At 41.3% G+C, this 19,983-nt stretch overlaps 1 protein-coding gene across 3 annotated transcripts in view; it reads right to left on the bottom strand.

The window, feature by feature from the left end:
* hapln1b (hyaluronan and proteoglycan link protein 1b) overlaps positions 1 to 19,983 on the bottom strand; it is a 108,565-nt gene that overhangs the window by 12,850 nt on the left and 75,732 nt on the right. For all 3 annotated transcript variants that reach the window (XM_080189176.1, XM_080189175.1, XM_080189177.1), the window contains exons 3-4: positions 13,466 to 13,834; positions 5,041 to 5,343 (exon numbers count right to left, since the gene is read on the bottom strand). In XM_080189176.1, the coding sequence (XP_080045302.1) occupies positions 5,041 to 5,343; positions 13,466 to 13,834 (672 nt within the window). The remainder of the gene's footprint in view (positions 1 to 5,040; positions 5,344 to 13,465; positions 13,835 to 19,983) is intronic.

Here is a 19,983-nt window from a genome sequence, read left to right as displayed (position 1 = left end):
TGTCCAACACAAAAAATGGATCAGTCACACCAACATTGACTAAGAAAGTCTAGTCACAAAGGACATAGTTGGACTTGTATTAGGTGGTGAGCAAACCAGTAAAAAGAAATAAGTTACTTGATGCCATCTTCATTAACCTGTCACCCACAGCATACAGGCCTTACAATGAGTAATGAGTGTTGTGAATACATAGGGTTACCAGCATGCTAATCTTCAAAAGCCAACAGGTACAGAAAATGCTGCGTAGTTGCAAAATCAATGGATTAGAACCCATCTGAGCTCATCTGATTGGTGGTGAACAACTAAGTGAGTAACAGGACAATAAGGCTTCATGAACATCCTACCCTCATGTTGGAAACCCAGCAGATGACTACGAACGATGAAAGTTTTGGAATTATCTTCAGCCAGGACACCAACAATGCTGTGAACCCTGACAGCATTCAGAGGGAATCTCATAGAAACTTACAAACAGAATTAGACAGGGAGGGTTCAGAAAGAATATTCCCAATGATTTGATTTGATTTATTATTGTCACACAATTAGTATACAGTGAAAAGTATTGTTTCTTGTGCAATATATAAAGCATACCATTCATAGAGAATGAAAGGAGAGAGTGCAGAATGTAGTGTTACAGTCATAGCTAGGGTGTAGAGTCTGACAGAAGCTGGGAAGAAGCTGTTCTTGAGTCGGTTGGTACATGACCTCAGACTTTTGTATCTTTTTCCCAATGGAAGAAGGTGCAAGAGAGGAGTAGTCTGAACTAAGGGTCATAGTTTGAGGATAAGGGAAAAAAACCTTTTTGGACTGAGGTGAGAAAAAATTTCTTCACCCAGAGAGTGCTGAATATGTGGAATTCACTGTCACAGAAAATAGTTGAGGCTAAAACATTGTCTGATTTCAAGAAAAATTGGCTGTAGCTCTTGGAACTGAAGGGATTGAGGGATATTGGGGGGTGGTGGGGAGGGGAGGCAGGATCAGGATATTGAATTTGATGATCAATTAAATGGTGGAGCAAGCTTGAAAGGCTGAATGGCCTACTCCAGCTTCCTAGTTTCTATATTTCTATGTTTCTATTCCAGCAGTCCTGCTGAAGACTTGTCCAAAAAAGCTAGCTACTCCCAAGCTGTTCCAGTTCAGCTAGGACATCATTGCAAGTAGCGATGAGGGAGAATACACTATATGATTTTCCACCATCATTACGAGCTTATTTAATTTGCAGTTACCTGCACGATAGCAGTACCCATCCAAATTCAACTCAGGGATATGATACTGAAAGATCTGATAATTCTACAATTGGGCCTGATGGAACAGATTCCTGGCTCATTTTCTGCCTAGCTCTACCAAAATAATGTCTGAATATTGGGGTGGCATTTGCAAGGAAATCTTGCATAATGGGTGATTTTTGTTTCTGAAGTTGACCGATAGGCTTGTCCAATCTTTTTCATTATGTGTAGTTGATTGTATGTGTGAAAGATAATGAAATGTCCCATTAGCCACGATCATATTGCATAGTGAGGCATGCTCGACTGGCTGAATGGCCTATTCCTGTTTCTATGTTCCTAAAATGATACACATTATTTTTTCAATGTGACCCACTCGGGTCACTTAGTAACTTGTAGGCATCTTAAGTCGCTGACAGTAACCAAACTGAGGGGAACTATTTGTCGGTCTCTGACAAGAGGATTCCCTTGCTCTTATATTAAGATTAAAATCCAAACTAATAATGGGTTTAAGACCTGAACTTATCCTGAATTTAACTAAATACTCATCCTTAATCCAAACAATTTCAGTTCATTTCAGTGTGTTATTTTCTACTGCGGTAAAAGCAAATTTAAGACAAAAAAGGATCTAAGGAATTACAAGGTGGCAATTCAATTGCATGTTTCTGGTGACATTACAGTTTTAGAGAAGAGGATATTGGCTTCACTCAGCTTCAATTGCTGCCTTCAAAAAATGCAACCAGTTATTTGCCGTTCTTTACATAAAACTGTTTTAAAAAAAGATGAATCTATCCTGGCTCAATTTTCTTTGCATTTTACATGAGCCATAAAGAATATGGTAGGCGAAAGAATAATTAAATTGCGTCATTATGCCAACACACGATTGCTGTTAAAAGTAAACCCTATCAGTTTGGGAACTAATTATGTCGAATATACATAACAACAAACAAAGAGAAGGGAAAACTAACTGGTTCTGTTGCATTCAAATATCACACAACCTACATGCATCATCCAGTCCTCTCACATGGTGGAGTGAACTTTGAGGCCCTGGAAATGGACCAGAAGTGCGTGGACTATCAGAATGATACTAAATCCCAGTTATGCAATCTCTGGAGAAGTAAATAAACAGAGAAAAAAAGATGTGGGCAAATTTACAAATAAAATTTCTTGATAATTTCTACACAGACCTGTGAAAATGGTTATTAAGCAGCCTTTTATGTGGTGCCTTATCAAACACTTTTTGGAAATCCGGGTAATTACAGGTTGATGAGCCTTACATCAGTTAGAGGGAAATTATTGGAGAGGATTCTTCAAGACAGGATTTAAGTTTTATTTTTGGAAATAAGTGGATGTATTAGCTCGAGGCAATATGGTTTTGTGAAGGGGATATCGTGTCTCGTGAACTTGATTGGATTTTTCAAGCAAGTGGCGAAGATGATTGATGAGGGTAGGGTCGTGGATGTTGTTGACATGGACTTCAATAAGGCCTTTGACAAGGTCCCTCATGGCAGACTGGTGCAGAAGGTGAAGTCGCAAGGGATCAGAGATGAGCTAGCAAGATGGATAGGATACAAAACTGGCTCGGTCAAAGAAGACAGAGGGTATCAGTGGGTGAGTTTCTGAATGGAGGGCTGTGGCGAGTGGCATTTCTCAGGGATCAGTGCTGGGACCTTTGCTATTTGTAATATATATAAATGATTTGGAGGAAAATGTAATTGGTTTGATTAATAAGTTTGTGGACAATACAAAGGTTAGTGGATTCGCGGATAGTGATGAGGACCATCAGAGGCTACAGCAGGTTATATATATAGATCAGTTGGTGATTTGGGTAGAGATGGCAGACAGAGTTTAATCTGGACAAATGTGAGGTAATGCATTTTGGAAGGTCTAATACAGATAGGAGATATACAGTAAAAGGCAGAACCCTTAAGAGTATTGATAGCTAGAGGGATCTGGGTGTATAGGTACAGAGGTCACTGAAAGTGGCAATGCAGGTGGAGAAGGCAGTCAAGAAGGCAGACAGCATGCTTGCCTTCATTGGCTGGGGCACTGAGTTTAAAAATTGGCAAGTTATGTTGCAGCTTTATAGAACCTTGATTAGACTGCACTTGGAATATAGTGTTCAATTCTGGCCACACACTACCAGAAGGATGTGGAGGCTTTGGAGAGAGTACAGAAAAGATTTACCAGGATGTTGCCTGGTATGGAGGGCATTAGCTATGAGGAGAGGTTGGAGAAACTTGGTTTGTCCTCACTGGAACGACAGAGGTTGAGGGGTGACATGATAGCGGTCTACAAGATTATGAGAGGCATGGACAGAGTGGATAGTCAGAAGCTTTTTCCCAGGGTGGAAGAGTCAATTACTAGGGGGCACAGGTTTAAGATGCAAGAAGGAAGGTTTAAAAGAGATATAGGAGGTAGATTTTTTACACAGAGAGTGGTGGGTGCCTGGAACTTGTTGCCAGGGGAGGTAGTGGAAGCGAATACAGTAGTGAGTTTTAAGGGGTGTCTTGACAAACACATGAATAGGATGGGAAGAGGGATATGGTCACCGGAAGGGTAGGGGTTTTGGTTAAGTCGGGTAGCATGGTCAGTGCAGCTTGGAGGGCTGAAGAGCCTGTTCCTGTACTGTAATTTTCTTTGTCCTTTGTTCTTATATTACATCTACTGGTTCCCCTTTATCTATTCTGCTGATTACAACCTCAAAGAATTATAATACATTTGTCAGGCATGATTACCCATGGAGCCATGCTAACTCTGCTTGATTATATGTCGTGTTTCTAAATCTGCTATTACACCCTTTAAAATGAACTCTTGACATTTTCCCAATGACAGATGTCAAGTAATTGACCTTTTGTTACCTGCTTTTTGTCTCCCTTTCTATTTGAATAAAGGTGATAAATTGGCAGTTTTCCAATCCCCTGGGACTATTTCAGGATTTTTAGGAGATTACGACCCATGCGTCCATTATCTGTGCAGCTACTTCCTTTAAAATCCTATGATGCAACCCATTAAGTCCATGGGACATATTATATCAGCCCTTTAGCCCCATTAGTTTCACCAGGACATTTTGTCCAGTGATAGTTATTGTGTTTATTTCCTCTCCCACTTTGCTCCACAGCAAATGGTGAAATTTGAATTCAATCAGAAGAGGAAATCTGAAATTAAAAGTCTGATGATGACCATGAAATCATGATCCATTGTCGTAAAACACTCTGGGTTCACTAATGTCTTTTAGAGAAGGAAATCTGCCACCCTTTCCTGGTGGTAAGGTGGTTGACTCTTAAATGTTCTCTGAAATGGTACGGCAAGCCACTCAGCTCAAATGCAATTAGGGGCAAGCAATAGATGTTGGTCTGGCCAGCGACACCCACATCCCATGAATGAATAGAATAAAGAAGTAGGAGAACTTGCAGCGATGTACAGCTGGCAACCACATTGGAACTGCTGGGCGCTACTGATTACAATGAAGGCACCTCAAGGTGCAGGCACCCTCTGAATAGCTATAAACCTGTATGGTCATTATTGAGAAGGGGCAAGCATTTTGCTGGATGGCCTGCAGCCACAGTTGCGAACCTCAGATACACGTGAGCTCTGTGAAGGGAGAGGCAAAGTAAGAAATCTTTTCTCAGGTCAATGGCATTGCTACAGCAGAGGGAGTAGAAGACTTTCCTTTTCAGTGGAGAATTGCAATGAATCTGTTCAGTACTGTTCAAATCTAATGGTTTGACTAAGCCGAAACCATACTACTGATCCATGTTTGTTCGCGCATCAAAAATTTTATATCATTAAGACAGAGCAGAACATTTGAATTTCATACCTTTGTGGTTGGATGTAAAGCAGAACACATCATATTTGTCCTTCATCTGATCTTTTAATCCATAACTTCTGATACCAGGAACTGTATTTCTTCCTCCACATGGTTCTCTGGGTTTGGTGATAGGATACTGCACCGAACCATCGCTCAGCCAGCCTGCATTACACCAGTCCATTCCTGCTCTCCAAGCATCATAAAGCTGCTCAAATGAAGCAACAATTGCATCCTGATCTTTACAAGCCTTCTGAGCCTCAACAAAATTCAGGTTGTAGCGACCGAGGCGAGGAAAGTATGGGAACACCACCCCTGGAATCAAATAAGGAACACAAGAACAGGGAAGTGAATATATCTGCACTGTTATGAACTAATATTCTGCGTAATGCATTAATTTATAAAGTTCTAAGGTTTATTTATTAGTGTCACAGGTAGGCTTACATTAACACTGCAATGAAGTTACACAGTCCAGCATCTGTTTGGGTACACTGAGGGAGAATTTAGCATGGTCAATGCACCTAACCAGCAGATCTTTTGGACTGTGGGAGGAAACCGGAGCACCCAGAGGAAACCCCACACAGACACAAGGAGAATGTGCAGACGCACAGACAGTGACCCAAGCTAGGAATCAAACCCGGGTCCCTGGTGCGCTGAGGCGGCAGTGCAAACCATTGTGCCACCATGCTGCTAATGCCATCAGCTAGAGATATAGAACGTTTTGAAAAGAACACTTCTGCTAATCAAAGGACAATAGTCTACAGCAGCTGCGATGTTGCACTTGTGAAGACCAAAAGCTATTTATGGAGACATAGAATCTATGAAACTCTCAGAGACAGTGGCGGGGTGAGAGGGGGAACTTGCTAGCTTCCCTGCAGCGTATTTCTCATTAAAAAGTCTGACAACACCAGGTTTTAGTCCAACCTATTTATTTGATAATATACTCACAAGCTTTCGAGGGACACCCTACTAAAACCTGGTGTTGTCAGACTTTTTACTGTGTTTACGCCAGTCCAATGCCGGCATACCCACATCATGCGTATTTCTCATGACAGGAGGCGGTTCCCTGTTCACTGGCAGCAGGGATGTCTGGTTCTGCCTTTGTCAATGGCATTTCCCACTGATTGCACCCCATGCTGCCAGGAAACCCATGGCGGGGGTGCCCTGTCGACAAGACCAGAAGATCCCATCAGCGTGAACAGCCAGACAATTTTGGCCAGTTGCTAAGCAACCCCAGGTTCAAACCAGAAGGTGGTTGCTTGAGACAACACGTCGATGAAACATTCTGAATTTGAACTAACAGTTGAACAGACTGCCACAGGAATAGAAGGAGCAACAACCTTAACCCCCTTACTCTTCTCCCAAAACCTCTTTCTGCAAAGCTCAGCTGTTTGCAGTTCGAAAACCCACTAGAAGATGTCATTACTGCAAACCAAGAATTCCAAGTTAACGCCACTGTCTCCAGGAGAAAAGAGAATCAACCAACCATGGAGCCATCGCTCCAGTGAGAAATCCCAAGTACCAGCAACTACTGTGGAAAAGGACTATTCCGCTGCAAACAAGCATCCTGACAGTCCATGAATAGGTTTTTTTGAAGGTAGTATTTTAATTGGCTAAGTTCTAAGATCTGATACTCTGTAAAATTTAATCATACATGTGCATGTTGCAGTAGATATAGAATCATCGAATAATACAGTGCAGAAGGAGGCCATACAGCCCATCAAGTCTGCACCGACTGCAATCCTACCCAGGCCCTATCCCCATAACCCCTTGCATTTACCCCAGCTAGTCCCCCTGACACTAAGGAGCAATTTAGCATGGCCAATCCACCTAACCTAAACATCTTTGGAATGTGGGAGGAAACCAGAGCATGTGGAGGAAAACCAAGCAGATACAGGGAGAACATGCAAACTCCACACAGACAGTGACCCAAGATGGGATTCGAACCCAGGACCCTGATGCTGTGAGTCAGCAGTCCTAACCATTGTGTCACTGTCCTGTATATATTTGTACATTTTAAACCTTTTTGTTAAATACATCTGCATCTTTACCAATGTACTTGCTAATTTAAGGAACCTGGCTGGCTTATTTCTTACACTGAGCTACACACAGTGAAGTACGAATATTGAATTGACAATATCACCTTTTTAAATTCAAACTAGGTTATAATCTACTCAGGAGTGGGACAAAGAGAGGAGGGAGTTCATCCCTTCTAACTTTGTTCTAACAGCATGAAGAGTCATACGTACATGATTGTTGCAAGCAGCACAAACACAAAGGTACACAGGCTGTCAGGCATATTTATAATTAGATACTTGCATTCAAATACTTGCTCATTTAGCATTCCTCACAATGCCTTGTTAGGACCTGGGGGAGGAGTGTTCTGATTCTATGAAATTTCAATTATTCATTAATAACACCTGCAGACTGCAGTTGACATTTTTTCTCCAGCTTTTCTCCGTAATGCCACAATCTGACTGTGCTGCTCACACAATTTGCACATTTCCTCTGCAAAATCCCGTGTATGGATCTTAATTTTCAGAGCAGATTGTCAAAACACTGTGGCAAAATTGGTGAAGAACCAATGAGAGAACCGCATGTGCTTTTGTTCACTGGACTCATTACTATAAATTTATTCATACATACATATGCATGCCTGCAACCTTTCCGCATAAATCAAGTCAAATCGAATCAAGTATTATAACATCTGTCAGCTTTCAAGGTGGAAAGCAAATTTAAATTATTTATAATTGACTGAATTGTGTGACTTTCTGCACTGCCTTTCTGCATGTTATTTTCTGCCCCTCTGCCCCCCCGAATCCCTCTCCCCATCTCATTAACTCCTCAGAAGCAATCATGGTCCCAGTTTGAAATTTCAGTAATAGCTATCTCCAGGCCAATACAACTCTTGAGCTCGCTTCCAATGGGTGGGTTCGACCTGTGCCTCCCCATTCGGAGGCAGTGGGTCTGCACATAATTAAGCTGTGCCATTAAGTTCATTTTCATTCACCAACGCAGGTGAAATCTTGAAATTTCCTTTCGGGAAAATTAAAACGCGTGGGAGATATTCAACAGGTCAGGCGGCATTCGGGGAATGAAACAAAGTTCAGGTTGAGACGAGTTTTCATCAAAACTGAAAGTGAGATTCTTTTATCTACTCTCAACAGTTTGCATTGGAGAAATATAGGACAGTGCCAAGATATGTAGGACAAGTTCGAGATCAATTTAAGTTTAAAAAGTAACTCTCAGTTTATTTTGACAGCATGGAGGATGAACTAGAAGTACAACTGGCACACTTTGGTAAGCTTCACAGTCCCTATCAATACAAATCTGTGCCAGTCACATAATCAGGAATGGACCATTGGTAAAATTCTATAGCTTTTGTTGAATGGTTAGATATAAAACATTCAGTTTCTACTTAAAATCTAGCAGGAAGGTAGAGAGGTCAGCTTAAAGGTCTCTGATTCTCTAAGGTTTTGTTGTTCTTCTCTTACCCTGGATATCTCATGTTATTCTGCTCCTCTCAAGGGATATCGATGTCATAATGTGGGTTCTTCATGTTGTGATGGCGGTGGCTCTCATGGTGATGAGATCTTGAGGCTTGTGTGTTTGAACGTGAACACCTTTATTGGTAGGCATTAGCTATTTACAGTTCCAAGTATGGTGTTGCTTCCAGCAGGCAGGCTGGCTAGCTGCTTCCAGAGTCTTCTTCTATGTTCTCTGGCCATGGGAGGTGCTACTCTCCAGTCCCTCTTTAACCCTTATAATACGTTATAATGTGTGCAGGCACATATCATCAGAATGAGGAGCTGGCATGGATGTGGAGTTGAGGTAGAAGATGTGCTGTGATTGTACTGAATGCTGCAGCAGGCTCAGTGGGCTGAATGGGCTACTCCTCGACCTATTTCTTATGTTCCTGCCCTGATTCCTTGCCCTTCTATCGCTCCTGCTCTTGTGCTCCAATTCTCTGATGCGTTACTTTCCACTTATTTTGGCTCCCTGACCTTGCACTTCTCCTTTTTCTGCCCCAGATTCTCAGGCGTAGTACTATTTTTCTCCAGCTGAGTTCCTTGGTGTGCTCCCACCACTCTCCTGTCATAGTGCGCAGTGCTCTGCTGAGCTTCTCCAAGCTGACTCTCCAATAATGTGTGTCCCTCTTCTTCTTGAGAACAAAAATTATACTGAAACTAAGGCACTTCACAGAAAGCATGTTGCAAGCACATGTTTTCTATTCAGGTAAAACCTCAAATCAATTGCCTTTTTCCCTTCTGAAGTTTCACTGAAGAACTGTAAAGTATCAACAGAAATATTGAAAATAAAATGAATCTGGTTGCTGTATTTTCAGGTGTAATTGGGTATTCATTCTTTGAAGGGTAGGATCCTTAATTGGAGGTGATTGAAATCTTGTATATTAATTGTGGCAAATCATGTGCCAATAAATATTAATCAGAATTGCAGTGAAAAACATAATTTAAATAAAACGTGGGGCATGAACTAAAACACTGCACTTCACTTTACGGGTCAGGCCGCTTGTGGTACACTGCAGCGCCTATTTGCAGATCCCACTACTGATTGATATGGGAGTTTGACCTGCTACCTCATTGGTTCATCCTACTTTATCCAATGTAGCAAACTTACACCATTCCCGATTGGGGAAAAGAGCATCAAAAAGGTAACTGCTGTATAAATTGTACACTTCCAGCTCCAGTCTGAAACAGGATAAATATAACAAAATACAAATGAGCTTATCCCCCCAACCCCACACCAGACTGAATGTGGGCCCCTCCCACCCCTTTCCTTACACCAATCTCGGACCCTTCCTTCCCCCACACTGATCACAGGCAGAGTGGCAGTGGACCCCCTTTCCCCCCACCGTCGGACACTAGGCACTTATCTCTTCACTAACTGGAGCGTCTGAATTGGCCTTTTATGGAACATGTCTGTTTCACGTCGATTCTGGATGGGCGACTGTGGTGATAAATGGGGAAGTGCTGGTAAAGTTGGGCGTGCAGCCCATTATGTCAATTTAAATGCATGTAAATGCATTTAAATCGACGTCGCGCCCGTTTCGTGTGCGGTCCCAATCATGGCCATTTTCGGGCATTGGTAAAGGTGAACCGATGTGAAGGCAGGGTGGATCACGCTACTTGCCTCAGGCCCGACTTTACCAAGTTTTCATGCCCGAAAACAGGCACAACGCGATGGTAAAATCGGATCCAAAGAATTCCAAATCTCTAATACCCTTTGTGTGTAAATGTGCTTCCGAACATCACTCTTGAATGGTCCGACCCTAATTTTTAGACTCTACCCCCTAGGTCTGGAATCTCCAACCAGTGGGAATAGTTTATCTTTCATTATGCTGTCCTTCCCTGTTTGTATCTCAAACTGACTTGGACATATATCGCCATTCTTTCATGGTCGTTAGGTCAAAATCCTGGAACTCTCTTCCTAACAGCACTGTTGGTGTACCTACATCACATGAGGTGCAACGATTTAAGAAGGTGGCGGTGAAAAAGGCAATTAGCAATGGGCCCACATCCCGTGAAGAAAAAATTAAGACAGAACCCTAAATTTTCATTTAGAAACAGAGTTGCCAACATTGGGAAAAGGTCAAGAGTACAATTCATTACCAAAAGAAATGGAATAGTTGATTCTTTCAACACACGAAGGAAGTGTTTATTTTTTAGAGTGAGATGAATTAAAATAGGTCACATTTTGACTGTGTTTCAATGCAAATAGTTGAGTTTTGACAGGTAACGGATTGCCATACTGCTTCTGCAGAGGTTTCATGCATTACTGTTACAGACAGATTTACACTTTATCAAACCTATCCTGCGCTTTTCCTGGGAACAATTAATTATGGTCGAAGTAGAAAAATAGACTATGCAATTTGTTTCAAACATAATTTCTGCTATTTATGAAATTTGCCTCAGTAGTACAAACATACACAACTATGGTATCATACTAATTAATCTTTTGTAAATTCTATTTCTATCTTCAGTGCTAAAATGGGACATCGCTACACTATAAGGGCGACTCCTCATATGGGTCTTTCCAATATCTCATCTCAAGCTATTAATGCTGCCTTAGTTTATAATCTGTTCAATTATCTTACATGAAATAGATCACTTAAACATAGATACTTTTAAATAAGTACCCGTCTGGTTATTCCTTCTATAATCAGAAGGTGGAATCTATTTTGCAGCTTTCTTCTTCTCATATTTTCCAGAATGGTTTGCATACTTTGAAGCACATCAGAATTAATATCCTATCATAAAATTGATGGGATGGTTATAATCTTCTATTTTAAGGAAGGTGGATCTAAATAATGTAATTGAGTTCCTCTCCTTAGTGAAAATTAAATCTCAGTGAAAATTATACCAAATGTCAGAGTTGCGATTTTCTAAAATAGCTATGTTCTTTAGGAAGGAAGATCTTCTTATAATACAGGACACCAAGTGATTATTTCTAGACTGTACAGCAGAGTCCAGAATTTTGAGAACTTCATAGTGCTTTAATAGAAAGGCATGGAAGCATAGTGATTAGCATTGCTGCCTCACAGCACCAAAGACCCGGGTTCAATTCTGGCCTCAGGTCACTGTGTGGAGGTTGCACACTTTCCCATGTCTGTGTGGGTTTCCTCTGGGTGCTCCGGTTTCTTCCCACAGTCCAAAGAAGTTCTCATTAAGTTGATTGGCCATGCTAAGTTGACACTAGTGTCAGGGGATTAGCAGGGTTAATATGAGGAGTTACGGGAATAGGGCCTGGGTGGTCAATACAGACTCGATGGATTGAATGGTCTTCTTCTGGACTGTAGAGATTCTATGAAATATCACAAGGCAAGAGAGATAAATACACCAGAAGGTCCAAATAAAGATAAATGTAGGTAGACTAGGTAATGGTCAAAATATTTATGATATTTGAAGGAGGGAGAGACAAACAAATGAGAAAAGAAAAATAGGCGGATTAAAGGAATTGAGAAGTCTGACAAAATTAAAGAGGCTTCTTAAAGAGGTTTAGTTTGGGTTGCACCAGGGAACCCTGGCTGCAGTCTTGGTCCAAATATGGACATAAAAGCCAAATTCGAGAGGTGAGTTGAGATCGGCTGCCCTTGATATTAAGGCCATATTTGAATGAATGTGGCAATAAGCAGCCTTACTAAAATTGAATTCAATGGGAACTGTGGAAGGTGTGGGAGAACCTCTGAGGTCTGTGTTCAAATCCAGTCTAAGTGATTCAGGCTTGTCTGCTTGCTGTGAGAAAGGTGTCTGGTCAGTCTTGTGCTGAAGTGCTTGTAATCTGAGATGAGTTTGACTGAATTTGTGGTATTTTTGAGATCAGTGAATGAAACTGGCAGCTATTGACCAGCTTCACACGGAAACTGGCATAGCAGAGGTGCTGCTGAGTTTGGAGGAGGACATGTTTGCTGGACATTTTAGCCCCTCCAGCCTGCTCTGCCATTCTACATGGTCATTGCTTTTCTCCATCTCATCCTACCTGCAACTTCCCTGCCTTTTCCTCATAGCCTTTTATCTGACTTTTGATCAAATATTTATCCATCTCTTTTCTGAATTGAACTCAGGACCCTGGAGCTGTGAAGCAGCAGTGCTAACCACTATGCTACCGTGCAGCCCCTTTGGTTAACATTTACTTCTATCAATCCCATTTAATATATTTTATATACCTCAGTCAAGTCCCCCTCATTCTTCTGTATTCCAAGGAGTGCAAGCCCAAGCTACTCAACCGCTCCTCATACAACAACCCCTTCAAACCTAGAATCAATCTAGTGAATCTCTCTGAACTGCCTCCAGTGCCACGAATTTTCCTCAAAAAAGTGACCAAAACTGAACAAAATACTCCAAGTGTGGTTTCACCAATACCTTATACAATTGTGACAACACTCCTCTACTTTTATACTTTAGATCATTTGCAATAAATGCCAAGATTCCATTTGCCTTTCTTATAACACTCTGCATCTCCATTCACACTTTCTGAGACTCATGCACAAGGACACCCAGATCCCACTGCACAGACCGCCTTTTGAATCTGTTTCCCATTTAAATAGTAATTTGCCCTTTTATTTTTCTGGCCACAATGGATAACCTTGCATTTATCCATATTAAACTTCATCTGTCAGACTCTGGCCTATTCCCCTAGCCTGTCAATATCCATTTGTCGACTTATCTTCTCATTACAGCCTGCTTTCCCACCTATTTTTGTGTCATCAGCAAAGTTCGCTATCCTACACACAAAAGTGGCAATGATGTCCCTACCCGGAAAAAACTAGCTGATGGTATTGGGTATCACAGTCCTTTAATATTACATCATTCACCCTGAATAAAGACATGCAAAATGCTTTTCAAGAAATTCACCCCACCATTTAATGGTTATTAAACAAATACTTCTGTTACATATAGAAAGAATCACATATTTGTACCTTGCAGATCCAGCAGCACAGTCCCAGTGACATCATCCAGTCCCTCAATTATTTCACATTTGTAGTTACCATAGTCCTCCAATGTTAAATCTGTGATCGTTATGGAGGCATCATTCTCATTTTCACGAAAAACTCTTCCCTGGTAGTTGCCAAAACTTTTCCAGTTGTTTCCCAGTGAAACAAATACATCAATTTCCTTGAGGTAATCTGAGGTGAGTTTGGTCCACTTGATCCTGACTTTGAGAGGGGTTTGAGCTGCACGTGCAGGCACAGGTTTATAATAGAACTTACAGGGCAGAGTGGCATTGCTGCCTCGGTATGAGACAATTTTGGGTTGTTCTATCTTTATGCCCAGTCGTGATCCTTTATCTACAAAAAAAAATGACTATGTTAACAAAGGCCCGGTTGCATCATTTTTATGTAACCCTTATAATGCCAGGAACAGATTCACAAAAGAACTTGTTATTAAAATAAATCAATTTTGACAACGTGATTTGCATAAGTTGATATGGTATAAATATCCAAAGTTTGCATTAAATCTCCAGATAGCACAGTACCAAAAGTGCATCCAATAAATGTTTAAAACAAGTTCATTAAAATGCAAAATCCTTCTTAATTTAGTTATTCCTGTCTGCTTTTATATTATTTCTGAAAAATATTCAGAATGCCTTTTAGAGTTTTAACAAGTTTATTTTAGTATACGAGTACTCACAATTCTTTACTTGGGAGAATAAAAAATATCATAAATCAGACAACTGCTGTTAAAATTAATATTTCAGAAATACGTGAAAATCAAATTAATAAGGATTTCAAAACTACAGTTCAATATCTTACAAAAGTGAATGACAACATCCTGCTTTTGGTTCATGAACTCCCAAATAAACCATTACTTACATGAATAAACAAGCTAATCAAGAGTATAAAATAGGCCTCTCATGGAAGATGCAGATGATTAACTATCCAAATCAAATATTGTACTCCAGGAGAATGCTGCTCCTAGCTTATTGCTCACTAGAAGAGATCTGCTGGCTATTATGCGGTAGATTCTCAGATTCTATAAACTGTTTGATTATAAGTCAAGAGTCACTAAGCTATCAGTGAACATTCTAACCTCTTAATCATTTATTAGTTTTTCAAGCAACCAGCCAACAAATGCGCTGTATCAACCTCCATCTCATGAGTCTGTGATGAATAGCTCAAATCCTATTTCAATAATGGTTCAGGAATGTCTCCTGCAGGTCACTCAGATACAAATAAAGACAAACATTACATGAATTAATTTAAGGAAGATTATTCACAATCAGCTGTCAATATGATGGAAATTTGCTGTGATTGATTGGCTGTGGGTTATCATACATTAACAAATCATTCTTGGAGTGAAAGAGAGAAAAATGGTCAAGTTTAATAATATCAGAAAGCAATCTGAAAAAAAAACTGGAAAGAACCAGAACAAGTCAAATGAGATTGGAACCAGAAGAGGTAACATAAAGAACGTACCTAATTTTTCACTGACTATAATTACTAACTCACAGGATAATCAGATGAATGGAAATGTCCAAGGTAGGGTAATAAGAATGTGCTGGATTAGAAAAAGACCATCTAGCCAGCTCCAAGATCAAAATAGAAGTATTGAGCAAGATCTGATTGGCAGAATGTAGGAACCATTTGCAAACAAAGATGAATGGATATCCAACAACAGTTAAGGTAGTAATCCAATCTGATGAATTCATATGATGTCATCATCCATGATAGCATATAACCCTGAGAAAATATTACACTATTGAAAAGATTTTAGTGTATCTACTACATGTTCTACAGCAATAGTTGTTGGTGCAGTTGAATGTTTGCTCAATGTATAAAGATGCCCCACCCTAACAAATGACAGCAGATTTTCATCACATATATTTCACATTGCTAAAAATCCTCAGTGAATCAGCTCTTGTACTGTATATGTGTTTATTTGCATTGGAATGTCCTTCAGAATACATTAGTAGAATCATAGAAGCATAGAGTCCCTACAACGCAGAGAGAGGCCATTCAGCCCATCAAGCTGGCACTGACAACAATCACAACTAGGCCCCAGCTCCATAACCCCATGTATTTACCATGCTAATTCTCCTTGCCACTAAGTGTCAATTTAGCATGGCCAATCAACCTAACCTGCACATCTTTGGACAGTAGAAGGAAACTGGAGCATCCGGAGGAATGCAAACTCCACACGGACAGTGACCAAGGCTGGAATTGAGCCCAGATCCCTAAAGCTGTCAGGCAGGAGTTCTAACCACTGTGCCACTTTGAAAAATGGATTTAAGTTTTTCATTTCCTGAGACTTGTGAGGATGAGATTACTCACCAGCTAACAATATACAGGTAGGAATGAAACATCGTTATGAAAACCTTGGCCGCGATTCTCCCATCCGGCTGCACTAATCTTTTAGTGCAGCGGCTGGGAAGATGCTGCTGTGGCCAATCTGCGGGGTTTGTGCAAGTACTTGAGCTTGAATCTCCCAGTTCTAGAGACACAAGGATTTCCGGCGGCATCTGCTCCACACTGGCAATTGGCAGAGAGACGCACAGATTATTTAAATGGTCATTTTAATATTATTTCAATATCATTAGCGGGCCCAGGACTGAAGTCTCCAGGCCCGCTCATGTCTCCCACCCCGCCAGAGTGTTTCATTCCAGCAGGGATTACACTAGCTCCCCACTTGTAGGGAACTAGCGGCCTGACCCTGCTGGAATGAAGGGGGAGCAATCGGGGTCCTCTACAGGTTGGGCATCGAGGGATGGTGCCTCCGGGCATTGGCACTCTGGCAGTGCCAGTCTGGGCCCCCCGGTACTGCCCAAGGGGTACCTTGGCACTGTGTATTGGGCATCGGGAAGTGCCAAGGGGGTGTGACATATGGGGTCAGGGCCGAGGGGTGATCAGTGGGGGTGCGAGATCATGCTGCCACTCTGCAGTTGGGATCAGTGGGAAAGGAGGGAGGCCAGCGATTGGGGTAAGCTGGGGTCAGGGGAGGTTCAGCTGGGAGGGGGTGGTCAACTTGCACAGTGGCCCGCTCAGTGTGCTGATTTAAGCTTCTCGAGTCGGAATTGGCCCCGCCCCCGGAAATTTAATGATATTCAAGCTATCTGCAGTGCACAAAGTGTAGGAGATTCTTCTCTGAACTCCCACCGAAGACAACAGCGTGAATTACTCCAGTTTTCACACAAATTCGACACTTAGAATTCTTTTAGGAGAATTCCCCTTCCTACCTTTCTTCCGAAGTAGTACATGTTACAATGCTAAACATCAGGAAAACAGCATTCAGCTGGATGTGGCACCAAGTAGTTCTAGTAAGACAAGACTGTATGGCCGGAATTTTACCATCCCGCCCGCCACAGGAATTGGAGCGGGTGAGGGGTGGAAAATAGAAATGTCCATTGATCTTGGGTGGGATTTCATGTTTTGGTATGAGTGACACCATAAAACCCCGCCCTCTGACTCTGGACGGGATTAGTATAGATGGTATTTGATGGGCAGCATAAACATAGTGGGCTGAAGGGCCTTCTGCAGTGGCGAGTTTTGTTGTTGGAGATCAATCAACCTCAGGACGTTGTTGAAGGAATTTCTCAGCGCATCGCCCAACTTCAACCATCTTCAATAATGGAGAGAAAATTTAAAATGCTTCAGTGCAGAGCGATCCTCATGCACGAATCATGGAAAGTTAAAATTTTGGTATTCATCACTAATGGAATAGAGTACAAAAATAGGGAGGTGGTGTTGCAACTGTATAGGGCATTGGTGAGACTGTATCTGCATTACTACGCACAATTTTAGTCTCCTTTCTTGAGGAAGGATATGAATGCATTAGAGGCAGCCCAGAGAAGGTTCATCAGATTGATTCCAGGGATGAGGACTTGTCTTATGAAGGAAGTTTAGGTCGATACTCGCTGGAGTTTAGAAGAAGGAGAGGAGATCTAATTGAGGTATAAAAGATGCTAAAGGGGATTGACAGAGTAGATATAAACACATGTTTCCCCTTGTTGGGCTTTCACAAAATAAGAGACTATAGTTTTAGGCTAAGGGGTGGAACATTTAAAACAGAAATGAGGAGGAATTACTTCACTTAAAAGATTGTGAATCTGTGGAATTCTCCAACCCAGAGTGAAGTGGATGTTGGGACACTGAGCAAATTTACGGGGAAGATAAATTAGTTGGAGGATGAAGGGTTGTGGAGAGTGGGCAGGAATGTGGAGACGAGGCCAAGATGAGAGCAGCAATGCTTGTATTGGATGGCAGAGCAGGCTTGACAGACTGAATGGCCTACTCCTTTTCATTGTTATTGTAATGTTTATCAATGGTCATCCCTCATCATAAGTTCAGAAACGGCACAGCATCTGGTTCCATTTGTCCTTCTCAAATAATGAAGAATTTTAATCTTGTATATAGCAGGACCTGGACACCATCCAAGCTTGGACTTGTACTGAGAAGTAACATATGTGTCGTGCTAGTGTTTCACAATGACAGAGAGAGCCTAACTGGACCAACCACATTAAGGTTGTGGCTACTACCGGTGAAGGATTGGATATTCTACAGCAATGGTTCCTCTCCTACCTCTCCAAAGCCCCTCCAGAGCCTATGATGCTTAGAAAATGTGATGAAATACTTTCTACTAGCCTGAACAGATGCAGGTGTAGCAATGTTCAAGAACCTCAACATCACCTAAGACAAAGCAGCTACTTGATACGCACTTTAATTTGGGTTGAAGTGTCCACCTGTCCATCTCCCGTATACCTTTACCGCAGTGTGCACTGCTTATAGCATTCCTGGCATCAATGTACCAAGACTTTCTCAGCAACAGTTCCTAAACCCACAATTTGCACCACTTCTAAAGGAAGCTGGCAGCAGGGAAGACTATCAGTTTGTGAAACTTCTCAATAAGCCACACATCTGAGTTGGACACAGAATCCTTACAATGCAGAGGGAGGCAATTTGGCCCATTGAGTGGGCATTGACTCTCCAACAGAGCCCTTTCAGGCCCACCCTGGGCCCTATCCCCATAACCCCATTTACCTCGCTAATTCACCTAACCCACACATTTAGGGGCTCTGAGGGACCATGGCCAATCCAACTAACCTGTACAACTCTGGACTGTGGAAGGAAACTGGAGCATCCAGAGGAAACCCATGCAGATATGAAGAGAATGTGCAAACACCACACAATCACCCCACCACATTAAGTTGATCTTTCGCTACAGCCTAACTATGACTATGACACCACACTCTGCACTCTCTTGTTTCCTTCTCTACGAATGGTCTGCTTTGTCTGTAGCATGCAAGAAACAATACTTTTCAATGTATAATAAATCAAATCAAATCAACTCAAAACCTCTCAGCATTGTGGACATCCCTTCATTTGGACAGTGGTGACTCTAGGTTGCTTTCTCAAGAGAAGGGAAAAATGCTCAGCCTACCTCCCAAGAATGAATAACAAAAGAAGTCTCAGGCTTCAAAATGATCCATTTTCCATTTTGAACCAAATACAGTCACTGCGCTGGAAACCTTTGGAGATTTCTGTCAGTTTGCTGTGGTAACTTTCTTGACATCTGCTAGAAACCCTGGTTATGTGGGTATGAAAATATGGCTGCACAACAGCCAGAAGTCTGAATTTCATGGCCTTGACCTTAAATAATACCATCTGTTTAGCAACATTTTATTGCAAGAAACAAACATAAGAACACAAAGGGTCTTTTAATGCAACTTCTGCAACATAATGAGAGCTACTTATGTATATCTGGATGTCGGTTGGTTTTGAAATATTATGATTAATTCTCTATATTGAGTTAGGCTTCAATCGACACAATGCAAATTGTTGTTTTTGCCTAAACTAAATTGCATTTAAATTTGCTAACTAAAATCCTACTCCAAGCAATTACCATAGAACTTAGCGAATTGAATTCTCAAGGTTACTGGCAACATTTCCAGTTATTTAGGTCACACCGTAAGCACAGTGAACATGGCCTGTATAACAGGGACATATGTGATAATTCCCACATATGCTTTCTGCTTCACTATCTAAAATATGACAAAGTTAATCAGGAATATTGGATTGAATTATTAATTTGTGAATTTGCAATGTGTTATATTTTAGCTAGAACGTAGTTTCAGTTTAAAATTTATTTTTGTACTTATCTTCATGTGGGCCAGAATTTTCCTCCCATTTGCATCCCACTGTTTCTGCAAGTGACGACGGAGAATTTGACGCCCAGCCAAGTCTCCGTTCACTACAGCAGGACCAGAGAATCCCACCAGCATGAACAGCCAGGAAATTCCAGCCCTGATATTTTTGTTTTAATTAATTGAACTCTTCTTAGAAATACTTACTTATAATTAGTTAACATTCATTTCTTTCAGAATATGAAATGAATTTAGATGGATTTTTGACAGATAGTGGAGTCAAGGGTTATGGGGAGACAGCAAAGTGGAGTTGACACCACAATCAGGTAAAAAATGATCTTATTGAATGGTGGAGCTGAT

This window comes from Carcharhinus amblyrhynchos, chromosome 5 (genome assembly GCF_965287045.1).
Source record: "Carcharhinus amblyrhynchos chromosome 5, sCarAmb.v2.hapA, whole genome shotgun sequence".
NCBI classification, from domain to species: Eukaryota; Metazoa; Chordata; class Chondrichthyes; order Carcharhiniformes; family Carcharhinidae; genus Carcharhinus; species Carcharhinus amblyrhynchos.
This window is presented reverse-complemented; position numbering and strand designations above follow the sequence as displayed.